Raw genomic sequence first — 14,079 nt, 5'->3', positions numbered from 1 at the left:
AAACAAAAACAACAACAACAACAACAACAATATGTTGGGAAAACAGAAAGGCTTTATTTCTGTCTTAAACCAAACTGCCTTGACTAGCTCAATCTAGCTAAAAGGTCAGACTACAAAATATTCAAAAACTGCCAACAACCAGGTGGCACAGTGGATAGAGTGCTAGGATAGGGTCAGGAAGACCTGTGTTCAAACCTGACCTCAGACATTTATTTCCCTAGCTGTGTGACCCTGGGTAAATCACTTAACCTCTGTTTGCCTCAGTTTCTTCATCTGTAAAATGGGGATAATAATAGCACCTAATTCCCAGGGTCATTGTAGGGATCAAAAGAGATAATAATTGTAAAGCACTTATAGCACAGTGCTGGGTACATGCAAAGCATTATATAAACATTAGCTATTGTTGCTGTTGTTGTTAACCATCTAAAAGAACAACACAATTTCAGGCTGAGGTCCCAAATAGTTTTATATGCTGAACTCATTCTTGTAAACTATCTAGAAACACGGTCTTTTGACTACAAATGTTTCTTTTACAAAGATCTGAGCTCCCAAAAGCAAGAATCCTTTAGTATGCTACAGCTTTCTGAACCCACTGCAAAGAGTTGGCAATATACAACATATACAGAGTAGGTGGGAGGAGAAGAGATGATGAAGCCCAAGGGATGAGTTTGGATTTTCACTTCTGGAGGTTGTCTTAAGAGATTATGGAAGAGTGAATAAGGCAGTCATTGGGAGGGGACATTAACCCAGTCTCATTTGGTGCCTTGTTTTAATCCATGTAATGCTTTTCATTCCCAGTAATGGGAGATGAGCAGGGTCTGATTAACATGAGAAAGGTCATTACTGATAAAGCATAACTTAGGAAACAATCTGAGCTTACATGCCACAGGAGCTGACAAAAAAGATCTCTAACAACTCCCTGAGAGATAGAAAGGGGAGGCTGTGCCCTGATTCATCCCCCCATACCCCACCTTTGATCTACATCATACTGACAAAAAAGGTTCTTCACCTGAGGTTTTTGGAGAGAGGCCACTCAGCTCACCAAACATGGACTTTAAATTGCAATACAACCAAAGACATGCAGGCACAGAAGTAAATGTGAAGCCCAGAAAAATGCACAGGGAAGGAGAAGGAAGCCATTATTTCAAATACAAAGTCAGAAGGACCACAGCAACCCCCGTGTACATCAGGCAGTATGTTTCCATCTTGGAGCAGAGAGCTACACATCACTAATTTCCTGGTACCCTACCCTGCAAACACAGCCTCCTTCAAAGGCTTGGTAAGAGCTCTACAGTTCACTGACAAGAATTAACCCCTAACCTTTTTCTAAAGGGTTTCTACCCACAAACCTATGTTATTCAGAAAAGGGGAATGAGGAACAACAGAGTCTGGCTTAGGAATTTAAAGGCTAAGACCAAGCAAGGAGGGCAAAGTCAAATTTGCCAGTAGTGCTTAATTAGCAGGGAATTAAACAGACCATAAACCATAAGCCTGCACCATCAGGTCTACCCAATAATGTTTGAAAAAAGTCAACACAAAATGAAGCCTCAGTTTAGCATACCAGATAGTTGGTCAGATTAATCCATTAATCATAGAAAACTATATACCTCTGGAAAATTAAATATTGGGAGAAAAATTCTACTTTAGGAATATATTTCTCCTCCCATTTTGAGAAATTAGAGGACAGAATTGTGTTAACAAAAGGCTCCTTAAGTGAAAGACTACAAGATACTAACTTAAAAGGGATTCAATAAGTCCCTCAATGTACTTATCTTGAAAGTATGGTCTTTAGGAAGAAGTCAGAAAGAAGTCACTTCACAAAAAAAAAAAAAAAAAAGAAGTCACTTCACTGTTTCATTCTCTGATTCAGATGACAGGATCATAAATTTAGATCTAGGGGCAGCTAGGTGGTGCAGTGGATAAAGCACTGGCCCTGGACTAGCTATGTGACCTTGGGCAACTCACTTAACCTCAGTTGCCTAAAAAAAATAAATAAATAAAATTTAAAAAAATTTAGATCTATATTATGCCCACTAACTATGGATGTCCTCCATGGATCTTTTCTCTTTTCCCTTCTATCTCACTTAGTGATCTCCTCAGCCCCCATAAGTTCAACCATCATTTTTATGCAGATGATTCCTGGATCTCAAAGACAACTTATGCTCAACATGTCCAAATCTGAACTTACTTTCTCCCCCAAATCCTCTTTTTTCTTCCTAATTTCCCTATTACTATCAAGGGTACTACCATCCTTCCAGTAACACAGGCTTGAAACCTAGGTGTCATTCTCCACTCCTTATCCCCCATATCCCATCAGCTGACAAGCCCTGTCATTTCTACCATTGTTACATCTCTTGAATATGCTCCCTTATCTCCTCTTACACTGTCACCACTGTGATCTAGGCTATCATCACTTCAAGCCTGGACCACTGCAGTAGCTTTCTGGTCTTCCTGACTCAAGTCTCTCCACTCAAGTCTATTCTCCATTAAGCTACCAAATTGACCTTCCTAAAGTGCAGGTATGATCATGTCAACTGCCCATTCAATAAGCTCCAGTGGCTCCCTGTCACTTCCAGGATTCCAAAAATCTTCTGGCGTTTCAAGCCCATTATGCATCCAAAAAAAAAAAAAAAAAGGGACAAGGACCTATAAAAATATTTACAGCAGCTCTTCTTGTGGTGGTTAAGAACTGGAAATCAAAGGGATACCCATCAATTGGGGAATGACTAAACAAGCTGTGGTATATGGTTATAATGGGATATTATTGTGCTATAACAAATGACAAGCAAGATGATTTCAGAGAAACCTAGATTTACATGAACTGATGCATAGTGAAGCGAACAGAACCAGAAGGATGGTGTACACAGTAACAGCATCAGTGTTCGATGAAGAATTGTGAATGACTTAGCTATTCTCAGTAATACAATGATCCAAGACAATCCCAAAGGTCTAATAATGAAGCATACTATCTGCCTCCAGAGAAAGAACTGATATTGTTTGAATACAGTTGGAAGCATGTTATTTTTCACTTTCTTTCATTTTTTTTCTTTTATTTGACTCTTCCTGTACAAAATGACTAATATGGAAATGTTTTACAGAACTGCACATATATAACCTATATCTGATTGCTTGCCATCTAAGGGGGAGGGAGGAATAGAATTTGGAACTCAAAACTTTAAATAAAAATGTTAAAAATTAAAAAAAAAAAAAAGGCCCATCATAACCTGGCCATTCTCCCATTCCAATCTCCCTATACTTCATTCCCCACTATGTACTTTATGATTGGGTAATATTGGCTTTTCTGTTCCTAGAACAAGATACTCCTTCTCCCAAATCTGGGCCTTTTTACTGGCTGCCCCCATACCTGGAAAACTCTACATCTTCACCTCTGCCTCCTGGCTTGCCTGGCTTCTTTCAAATTTTAGCTAAAGTCCTACCTTCTGCAAGAAGTCTTTCCCAGTCCTCCTCAATTTTGGTGCCCTCCCTTGGATATTAACAGCAATTTATCCTGTATAGATTGAGTATATATATAGTTGTTTGTATGTTGTCTCCCCCATTAGATTATGAGCTCCTTAAGAGTAGGGGCTGTTATTTGGTTTCTTTGCATCCCCAGAGTTTAGCAGTATTTGGTACTGTCATCACTTAAGAAATGCTTTTTGACTTAACTTGATACGTAGTCAAGTCAAGAAGGAGATCACAGTTTTAATGAGGGAGACAACATGCGAACAACTATGTACAAACAAGATATGTATACAGGATAAGTTGGAGATAATCACAGAGAGAAGGCACTTACATTAAGGGGGATCACAGCTAGCCCTAGTTTCTCTCTCAAGCTACAGTCAGGCATCACAAATTGCCTTTTGGACGCCTCAAATTGAACGTCCTCAAACTCAATGTGTACAAAACAAAACTCATTATTTCCCCCTCCAAAACTTCTCCTTTCCACAACTTCTCTATTACTGTCAAAGGCATCACCACCATCCCTACAGTCAGGTTTGCAATTTTGGTATCATCCTTGATTCCTCACTCACACTCATCCCACATATCCAATCAATTGCCAAATCTTTTCATTTCTTTCTCCATAACATATGTCAAATGTGTTGCTCTTTCTCTACTTACACAGCTACCATCTTACTTCATGACCTCAATAACTCTCACTTAGACCCCTACAATAATCTCCCAGACTCAAGTCTCTTCCAACTCCAATAAATCATTCACACAACTGCAAAAATAATTTACCTAAAGGTCTCATAATGGCATCCCACACCACCGCCACTAAATAAAGTCCAATGACTCCTTATTACCTCTAAGATCAAATATATATCTTTTTGTGTGGCATTAAAGCTCTTCACAATCTGACTTCTTCCTAGCTTTCTAGTCTTTTAACATGTTACTCTTCTCCATGCATTAGATGGTCCAGTCATAGTAGCCTATTTGCTCTTCCTCACATACAACCTCCATTTCCCATCTCTGTTACTTTGCACTAGCTGTCTCCCATGATTAGAATGCTATCCCTCTTAATCTCCATCTTGTCGAATCCCTGGCTTTCTGTAAAACTAAGCTGCTATTGCCATCCCCCCGGCCTCCTGCTTTTGTTAGCCCTTATACCCTATAGGGGGCTGCCAGGCCAGCAATTACACCCATAACTCAAGGCTTAATTAGAGTTAGGTCACTGACACTTTATTTTCCCTCTTATGATTTAGTGGAATAACACTCAGGGTTTGGGGGGGGGAGGAAGTGGAGCATTGTGTGTTTGCAACATCCAGATGTCTCCATAAAAATAAAGATAACTGAGCAGAAGCATTAAGAATCTCACAGAAGGATTAAACAGGAAGAGAAAGACACTTGTTTCTACACAAATAACTTTGACAATTAGCAAACTGGCATGACTAAGCCATGAAAGACAAGTGAAAGGCAGAGAACAACAACACTGGTACAGTAAATATGTGCCTCAAATCTGCCCAGCACCAGCACGAACTCCTCTTGTTTTCAGCTTCATGGTCCCAGTTCCAAAAAGCTGAAAGGTACAAGGCCTCCCAACTGCTAGGGAGAAGACAAGATGGACCAATCAATTCAGTTCATTATGGACACCCCAAAGACAAAAATGTGTGACTAACATCACAGCAACCTGCAAGGCTCCTGTGGTTGCTAAGCTGGAAAGTTGAAACACACTTCAGTCTACTGCTGGATATCCTCACAGGACACTGAGGCCCATGCTACTTTGGGAGAAAGACTAAGAGTTTTTAAACTAACTCAGAAATCCTTTCAAGATGGACAGTAAGCAATGACTGATTATGGAAGTAGCACGATTGAACCGAGTACCCCACTACCTCTGAATAGTAAGTTTTTCCATATTCTATCCTTGCCAGCACAGCTGACAACCACACAGCATGGACGGAGACCCTCAGGTTGGACTTTCTGATACAGGTTCTCTTCCCCTAACATAGCCAGAGGGATCTTGTTACGACCCTACACCCAGGGCAGAGCAAAGGAGCCCGACCAGTCATTCATTACTGACAATACTCAGGCAACCCATCATGAGTTCCTTCATCTCCCCTCCTCCAAACCTCACTCCATCTTCATTCATTCTCTCCTCCTTTGCCACAGAAGAAAAGGAGACCCTTTTCTTTGTGAAGAGCAACCCTTCCACTAAAGCTCTTGATCCCATATTCTTCAGAAGCTTGTATCACTGAGTATTCTTTCTACTCATCTTCAAGTTCCTCCTACTTATTATTATTAGTTCCTTTCCTGAAGCCAACAAACATCTCCTCCATCCTTTAAAAAACATCTTTGCTTGTCCCTGACATTTCTTCTAGCTCTCCTAAATTTCTCCTCTCTTTCACTGCTAAACCCCCAGAAAAAGTGAGCTATGATTACTGCCTCCACTTTACCACTTATTTATTTTTCAACCTCTAGATACTGAATCCCACCACTCTTGAAATTGCTTCCTCAAAGGTACACAGTAGCCTCTTAACTGCCAAATCTCCTAGCCTGTTCAGTCTTCATCAATCTTTACCTTTCCTCATCAGCTGAAGCTGCAAATTCTCTCCTCCCAGATGTACTCTTCCATTGGATTCATGATACTCTTCTTTTTTTCCTACTGTCTAGTGGGTCCTTCTCAAGTGTTATTCACTGGTTCAGTTCTCCTCCTGACCCTCTACATGTGAGTGCTCCCCAGGACTCTGTTCTAGGCCCTCTTCTCTTCTTTGTCCATGTTCTCTACCTTTAGTGAACTCATCTGCTCCCATCTCATTTGCCTGAAGGTGGTACTGTGCTGACTACGTCTAAACCCAGAATATTTCAAGGCATCAAAATGAATGAAAGACTTATTGCCCAGCCTATGACTATTATACCATGCAGTAAATGGGAAATCCACTGATTTATTCTATCAGCAAATATATCGTAGATACAACCTGGAGATAAGCAATAAACTGGATTCAAAACTGAATTGGAAGAAAAATGCTGTATTTACTTATGAGAAAGTGCCGTGCACTTTCCATGATCCCAAGTGCTCCCAAAACAATGTTTTTAATGTTTTACCCATGTTTCCAATACCAAATTTCTCAGTGATGCTATATGGCTGTAAATCATGAAATGCCAGTCTCAAAAGAATCAAAATTACAGGTGCCCAAAATGCAATGTAAACTACATCATATTACCAGTAATGACCTACATCCAAAAAGTGGCTGATAAGCAGAAAATGTATGATGAGAAATAAAGGAAGTTAGTCATGCAGCAAGACCTAAGACCAAAACATGAACAGCTCAGGTGCTGCAATAGTATCCAGGAATTATTTAAAGACTTAGTGGAAGATCTTCTGTGTGTATCAAGTCTCCTTTTGGTTCTACTTCCCTAACACCTCTCACATTCCCTCTCTTTCCTCTCCCCACACTGCTACCACACTTATTCAGAGCTTCATTACTGTCACAGCCCCTTAGTAAGGTTTCCTGCATCCAATTTCTCCCCTCTCTGATTATAGCCTTTGCACAGCTGCCAAAAGAACCCCCCATGGGTCTAACCATGCCACTCCACTAGTCAAAAATTTTCTGTGGTTCCCTACTGCCTCTTGTGGAATACATAAACTCCTGGCAATTTTAAGGCCCTCTATAAAACAGCTCCAATATACTTTTCAAGCCCAATTTCAGAGTACTCTGTGTTCCAGTCAAACTGAGGGCCTACTGAACTGAAGATGCTGCCTCTCATCTCTGTGCATTTGCAGAGAATGCCGCATTACAGTTGGATCTGGGCCTCAAAACCAGGTTGTTTGACCCCAAATGCTTTTTCCAGCATATCACACTACCTCCCTAATAATAAAAATAATAAGTGTTCATTAAGTGGTAGAGGAGTAAAAGGACTGGATTTGGAATCAAGGATAAGCTCTAGTCTCAACTTGGCCATCAAGTCCCTGTATGGACCTTAGCAAATAACTTCAATACTCTGGGATTCTGTTCCCTTGTGTGTACAATGAGGACATTTGATTATATCTTTAGGCCTGATTCCAACTCTGACATTGTCTACTTCTAGGACTCCTAACAATGGTGATGATGTCATCATTCTCTGGAGTACTCAAGCAAGTTTAAAGGATAAGAAAAGGGGCACTGTCCTGTCAGGGCTGTTGCCAAAAATATGGTAGAGATTGTAAAGCACTTGCAGAAGGCTTCGTCTTATCCTTTCCAAGACATTCCTTTCCAGGACATTCAGAAAAGGAAGAGATGAGGAATACCTGGGAAGAAGAAGCCAACAGCCAACCCAGAAACCACAGGAAAGAAGAGCAGCAAAGCAGAATATGAAGAAAGCATAAGGGGATGTGATCAAGGAAACAGGCCCCAGATGGAAAGGAATGGCTAGGAAAGCCTAAATAACGACATGAATAAATAACACAACATAAATTATACCCACGTGCACCTTTGTGCTCTTGTGCACAGCTTGGTGCTTCCACCAAACACCCACATTTGTCATACTGTCCTTGGGTCACTAGGGGATGTCTGGGAGAAGAAAATCTGTAATTCCTGGTTCTTACAGAAAAATCACATTTATCATATGGCTTCACCATAGTATCTGGTTTATTTGCTAGGTGCAGATATGCATTTATTTAGTGAGATTTATAAAACTGTACTCACTGCAAAACACCCCTAGAGACAGGTAAGGCAGACCAACGTTCAGTGCAATCTTGTTAGCACATCTCAGCCTCTGTCCTACCCCTGACTCCCTCTTCTCCCTTCCATATATTGCACTCCTGGAATTTGCTCTAAGATGTTCAAGAGCTGTAGTAAATGAGGCATTTTATAAAAAAAGAAAGAAAAACCCATACAAATACCCCACTCCAGTTCTATGGCAGGCGAGAATATGAAAAACACTGTAAATGTACATTATTATTATGGAGTGTCTGGCAAACTTACATAGGGAACTAAATCAAATTACCCATCTGTTGGGTTTGCATCTTTCTCTCAACTTTAATTTTTCAATTGCTTGAAAGAATAATTTAATAACTATCAGGGAACTGAAGAGCCATGTAGGAAAGGGGAGAGACTTGTAGGGAAACTCTTGATTTTGGCCTAGCTGTCTTCCTGAAATGGTGCTCTCCTCTCCATTTGCAAACATCTCATTCTGCCATGACTGTTATTTTTTAGACCCCCTTCATTGGATGGTTTTTCTGAACTCCCTTAGATTTCTGTGAGAAACTATGTTTCAGCCCTTTTCTTGTCTGCTGCATTAGGAGATTGATATGACTGGGCCCCAAAGGTACCATTTGCTTCTATTTAACACAAATAAAAATAACAATGCCAAAAACTTGTCTTCCAGGGTCCCTGAATCATCCGATGAAGTCACAAAGGATAACAAGGTACTCAGGGGCAGGGAAGTGGGTGGGGATAGCTTTCAGCAGCCTTTCGACAGAAGTCCTGTGCAGCAGCAAAGATATCAAAAAAGTGCTTGCAACTGTCTCTTACTCAATGGCAAGAAAATGAATAGAACAGTATTCTGAACTACTTCAATGACAAATTCTCATGAAATACTATTTCTGATTGAGTAGGACAATTTATTTCACTCCCAGAAAAACAGCCTTAAGACAATAGCAGTTCTGCACACAAATAAGCCTTGGGGGACCCAGGCTGAGTCCTAGAACCCATTTACATTTCTTACCTGATATTGACTAATGCATGGGTCACCTTGCTGGCTGCTTCTTTCCATTGGCCTGTGTTGGTTGAAATCCTCAGGACTAAAAGAAGGAGAGAACACAGAATTGTCAAACCCATAGCTATCAAAAAAACCAAAAAGAGGGATTAAAAATGCTTCCTGAGTTGAGATCTACAAATAAAACATTTTCTTGGAGAGGCCTTTCTTTTTATACTGCCCTACAGTCCTGTTGCATAGAATCACATATAATCACTCCAGTTCAAAATGGTTCTTTTCTTCTTCCTCTCTTTGGCATCCCTGGCCTCTTCTGAGGCAGCCATTACTAGTCTCTGGCCAAGACAGGAGGAATTACAGTAGTAAAGCCAGTACCCACACCACAGCTGCCATTTAAAGTTATTTTTCTTCCCAGACTGCTACAAATTTCTGTCAAAGCCCTCTTTGGCCAGAAAGAATAAACAGAGGTGTCTGAAATTTCCCCGATTATTTTTCCTAGTAATCCATTAATAAAAAATGAAATGAAAGAAAAATGCTTATTGTCCAGACTGTGTACAGTTGGAAAGACATCCATTGAGTTGGCATACCAAATACATTTATCTAAGATAGGCACTGCAGATGAACAATGAACAAAATTAAATAGGAGGGCAAAGGAAAAAGCTGAATTGCACCTGGGAAATTATATAGGGTTTTAGGTGATTCCCAAGCTGCTCTCTAACACAAAACCCCAGCTTTTTAACACCAATGTTCTCCTAGTGATGCAATATGGTTGCAAATCTTAGAACTCCACAACCTTTGAAGAGTCAAAATTCCCAAATGGCAATGGTGTAACCTGGCTATACCTGGTCTAAGTTGGCTGCGCCCTATTTCCAATAATGACCTATCTATGAGAACTGGCACAAGGGATATAATCCAGGCAGGTATGACCAGAAAAGGATGTTGGTCAGTGAGGAATAACAGACAGGCGGCCCAAGTACTGTAGTAGTACCCATAACATGGTAAAGATCTAGAAGAAGACCTCCAGATCATGGACAATAGCATAGGTTGAAGGGGCATAAATAGATTGTAATCTGTTGTGCAGAATACCCACAGCAACTGAAGATGACACATCCACTAAAGAAGTATAAGTTGTTTTCTAGCTTCTTTTCCCATCCCAACTGGGTCTTATTCCTTAGCTTAGAGTAGTGGGGAACCTGTGGCCTTGAGGACCACATGTGGCCTTCTAGGTCCTTGGGTGCTGCCTTTTGACTGAGTCCTTTTATTAAGGGGATTTGTTCTATGAAGTTTGGATTTGGTCAAAGGGTCACACTTGAGGACCTAGAGGGCCACATGTGGCCTTGAGGCCACAAGTTCCCCACCCCGGCCTAGACATTCACTGGAAACCTAAGATGAACTTCTTAGATTGTTCCCTCTACCCATCTATAAAGCAGGGTAATGAGAATTCCTTTCCTTCCTTATTAGACCTAAATTCCTGCCCTATCCATCTAGTCCCAACAAGAGGTAGCTTGAAAACGCTACCAAGCACAGCATTTTCTCTGACAGCTTCATATTCATAAAGCCCTTCCTTTATAGTCAACATCACCTGTAGTTCTCTGTAAACAAATAGGATCCCCTCAGCCTAGTACAGAGCATACCCATATTGCAAGCATGAAGTATTCTTCAAATAAATGAATGTGGAGAGAGGAGTCAACATTTGATACCTGTGCTAGGACGCTGTCCTTTCTAAAGAGAGAAAAAGAAAGGTGGGTCCAAAACACAAGAATTCTGATGGCTGTCACTGATACTTAAAAAATTAGGGTTAGGATCAAACTTAGTTTATGGGGGGTAGCTAGGTGGCACAGTGGGTAGAGTACTGATCCTGGAGTCAGAGGGACCTGAGTTCAAATCCGACCTCAGACACGTAACACTCACTAGCTGTGTGACTCTGGGCAAGTCACTTAACCCCAGTTGCCTCACCCAAAAAAAAAAAAACTTTAGTTGATGGGCAGCCACCACAAACCTAGTAAGTTTTTGCCAGTGATAGTGCACTAGTACAGCAGGAGTGGAAGAAATCTGGAAGGAAGGAAAGTACAGAGGAGAGAGGAAACCAGTGGTTAATCTGGGAAAATAAAACTCATTTGATTCCTAAATGTCTAGTTACAGAAATGCCTCACTTCCAAAAATTCATTCAATTTTGTGAAAAGAAAGATAAGATAAAGTGCTAATACACCTTTACCAGAGTGTAGCTTTTCCAATTTATTTAATGTAGAGAATCTTGCTACCATTCCAATTTACATCCCCAAGCCTGGACATTGGCAGCAACACTTCACCCAGCAAAAGTGCAAATTTATTCACATAACTCAAGGGATAAATTTCAACAGGTCAAATGCCTTCATTCCAACCCAATTGTTGTAGCATAGATAAACACACTGGTTCACCCACTCAATTATTCTTTCAGAGGGGAATTGTATGTTGTCCATTTGTTACCGCTGTCAGCAACCTCTTGTCAACTTTGCCCCACTTGCAAATAAGAACCTGAAAGGTCTCATTGGCTTTCAAGTTCTTTTCCTGGGCTTTAAACAAAGTGAATTCCAATGGAAGTATGACTAGAAATATACAGGTCAGCTACTACAGCTCTAAAAACCATTTGATGAGTGACCTTACCTTTTAGTAGAGGTCTTCTTTGAAGCCAGGTAATCCCTAGAGCTAATCATGCTCTCTGTCTCTCCCCCCCCAACTCCTAGGGTGTCACCCCAACCACAATGTAAAACCTAAGATATAGGGATAAATGAAGATGCCCCAAGGAATTAGTCAGACAACGAAGGAGAAGAAGAGCAGTGCTTTCACAGGTACCCTCTGTAGAGCGGAGTGTTGCTGCCATTCAGATCTTGCCCTTCTTTCTACAGTGTATTTTCTGGTGGCATTCTTCTCTTCCCCAGTTTACTCATCAGGATACCACAGGATACCCACCACCCATTTCTTTCTTTTGGCAGGTCTGAGAGTCTTCTCCTTTGTGCAGGCAGCAACAGCATTTAGCTTATCTGATGCTGGGTGAACACCTTGGTTGGGTAGGCAGACAAGACTATTATCAAAGACTTTCCCCCACTTTTCCTCTGCTTGTTGAAAAATAACTGCATTCCTCTATAGGTCAAGCAGTCTCAGGACAACTCTGCCCTGTTGAAGCTTTGTTTCTTTATGAAAGACCATGGCCAATCTAGGTATATGCAAACTAAATGAAGGTTTATAATCACAGCATGAAAGAACCAGAAGTCTGGGCAGATATTGATTACATCTGTTAGTCAGAGAGCTGTGTCTGTCACAAGAGAAATCTACTGGATGGACAACTGTGTCATCTCATATAACAGTCTAGTCTCTTAATAATTCTCCACATGGTCTCTTCTCAGCATCTTTTTTTTTTTTTTTTGCTTAGGCAGTTGGGGTTAAGTGACTTACCCGGGGTCACACAGCTAGTAAGTGTTGTGTATGAGGCTGGATTTGAACTCAGGTTCTCCTGACTTCAAGGTCGGTGCTCTATCCACTGCACCACCTAGCTGCCCCCTCTTCTCAGCATTTTGTGGAATTTCAGTTGTTACTAAGAGTAAATATTCCTTCTAATGCTCTTAGTTCAGTGTTTGATTCCATCCTACAGGGAAGATCTTGAACCTAAGTTCTTTCCCCTCCACCTCCCAATAGGTTTTAGGTTGCCCACCATTCTTGTTGCTCTCCAGTTTCTTCCTGCCATCTGAATTATGTCCCTAACCTAGTACAATGCCCATCAACGCAAAACAAACATCTATTAAATTTTTACTTTGTGCCAGGTACTATACTAAGTACTGAGACTATAAATACAAAGGGTAAAACAATCACTATAGCTCTGGAAGATTACACTGTAACATGAACATCAATTCTCATTCTCTGTCCCCACTCTTTAAGCACTATTTTGCCAGTGTAGTTCCTTTAAAAGCTTTTCTCACAAGTCAATCCTTCTATTAGTCTCTCCTCCTCATTCTCCTGGGATCTGCTCCAGTTTCCCTCTATACTTTTTCCCACGTACAGGAATCCTAGACAGAAGGTAGGTTTTCCACATGAAGTCTCATCAGAGGAGGGAAGAGAGAGGCTTTCCATGTCAGGCTCTGAGACTTGGCTCCTTGCTTCTCTTTGTAAGGCCCAAGGTCTGGGCCTCTGCAGAATGCAAACTAACATTTAACCTGATCATCAGGTTCTTCACCCAAACCACAGTCTAACTCCCACTGGAAATATAACCTTCATTCAGAAACAACTTTCAATCCTTTTGGTTTTAAGGTAAATTTAGTAATGAACGGGTCTGTAATAAATTTGTAAGTAAAAATGCTCTAGACTCTTTCTGTCCTTGCAAATTAATTCAAATAATTACTAGGATGACACAATCCTCTCTGGAATCCAATATTTTGTCATAATTACTAAGACTACATAATGCTCCTTATAATACAATCATTTTGGAATTGAAAGTACCTCTGCTCCACACCATTAATTTCTACGTCTCATCTTGCCTCCAAAGAATCACAGAATGTCAGAGCTGGAAAAGGCCTTAAAGATCATCTCATATAAATCTTCCATTTTATAAAGAAGGAAACTGAAGCCCAGAGAGGGAATGACTTGTCCAGGGTCACACAGCAAACTAGCTGCAAAGCTGGAGCTAGAATTAAAGTCTCCTCACTTCCACTCCCATGCTCCTTCTAGAGCACAAGGCTATCTCCAGGTGTTCACTAAATCAGGTCTCTAAATTCATGGTCCTCTCTAGTTTCTCTCACACTCTCAAAGAAAAGGATGTGAGGGCCTTAGGGAAGTTCCAGTGACATGAAAAATGAGTAACTGAAGGCAGAAAAGATCATTTTAAAGCCTTCTCTGCTTACCACAGGGAACAAGCGAGGGGACTCTGAAGCCTCCAGGCCAGGGAACAGACAACAGGAGAGGTTTCTATTATATTCAGTC

At 40.8% G+C, this 14,079-nt stretch overlaps 1 protein-coding gene across 3 annotated transcripts in view; it reads right to left on the bottom strand.

The window, feature by feature from the left end:
* ARMH3 (armadillo-like helical domain containing 3) overlaps nucleotides 1–14,079 on the bottom strand; it is a 211,591-nt gene that overhangs the window by 92,465 nt on the left and 105,047 nt on the right. For all 3 annotated transcript variants that reach the window (XM_027852015.1, XM_027852011.1, XM_027852014.1), the window contains exon 23: nucleotides 9,142–9,217. In XM_027852015.1, the coding sequence (XP_027707816.1) occupies nucleotides 9,142–9,217 (76 nt within the window). The remainder of the gene's footprint in view (nucleotides 1–9,141; nucleotides 9,218–14,079) is intronic.

Source organism: Vombatus ursinus, unplaced genomic scaffold (assembly GCF_900497805.2).
Source record: "Vombatus ursinus unplaced genomic scaffold, bare-nosed wombat genome assembly UNPS02009205.1, whole genome shotgun sequence".
Taxonomy (NCBI): Eukaryota; Metazoa; Chordata; class Mammalia; order Diprotodontia; family Vombatidae; genus Vombatus; species Vombatus ursinus.
Note: the sequence above shows the minus strand (reverse complement) of the source record. Positions and strands in the feature narration are given on the sequence as shown.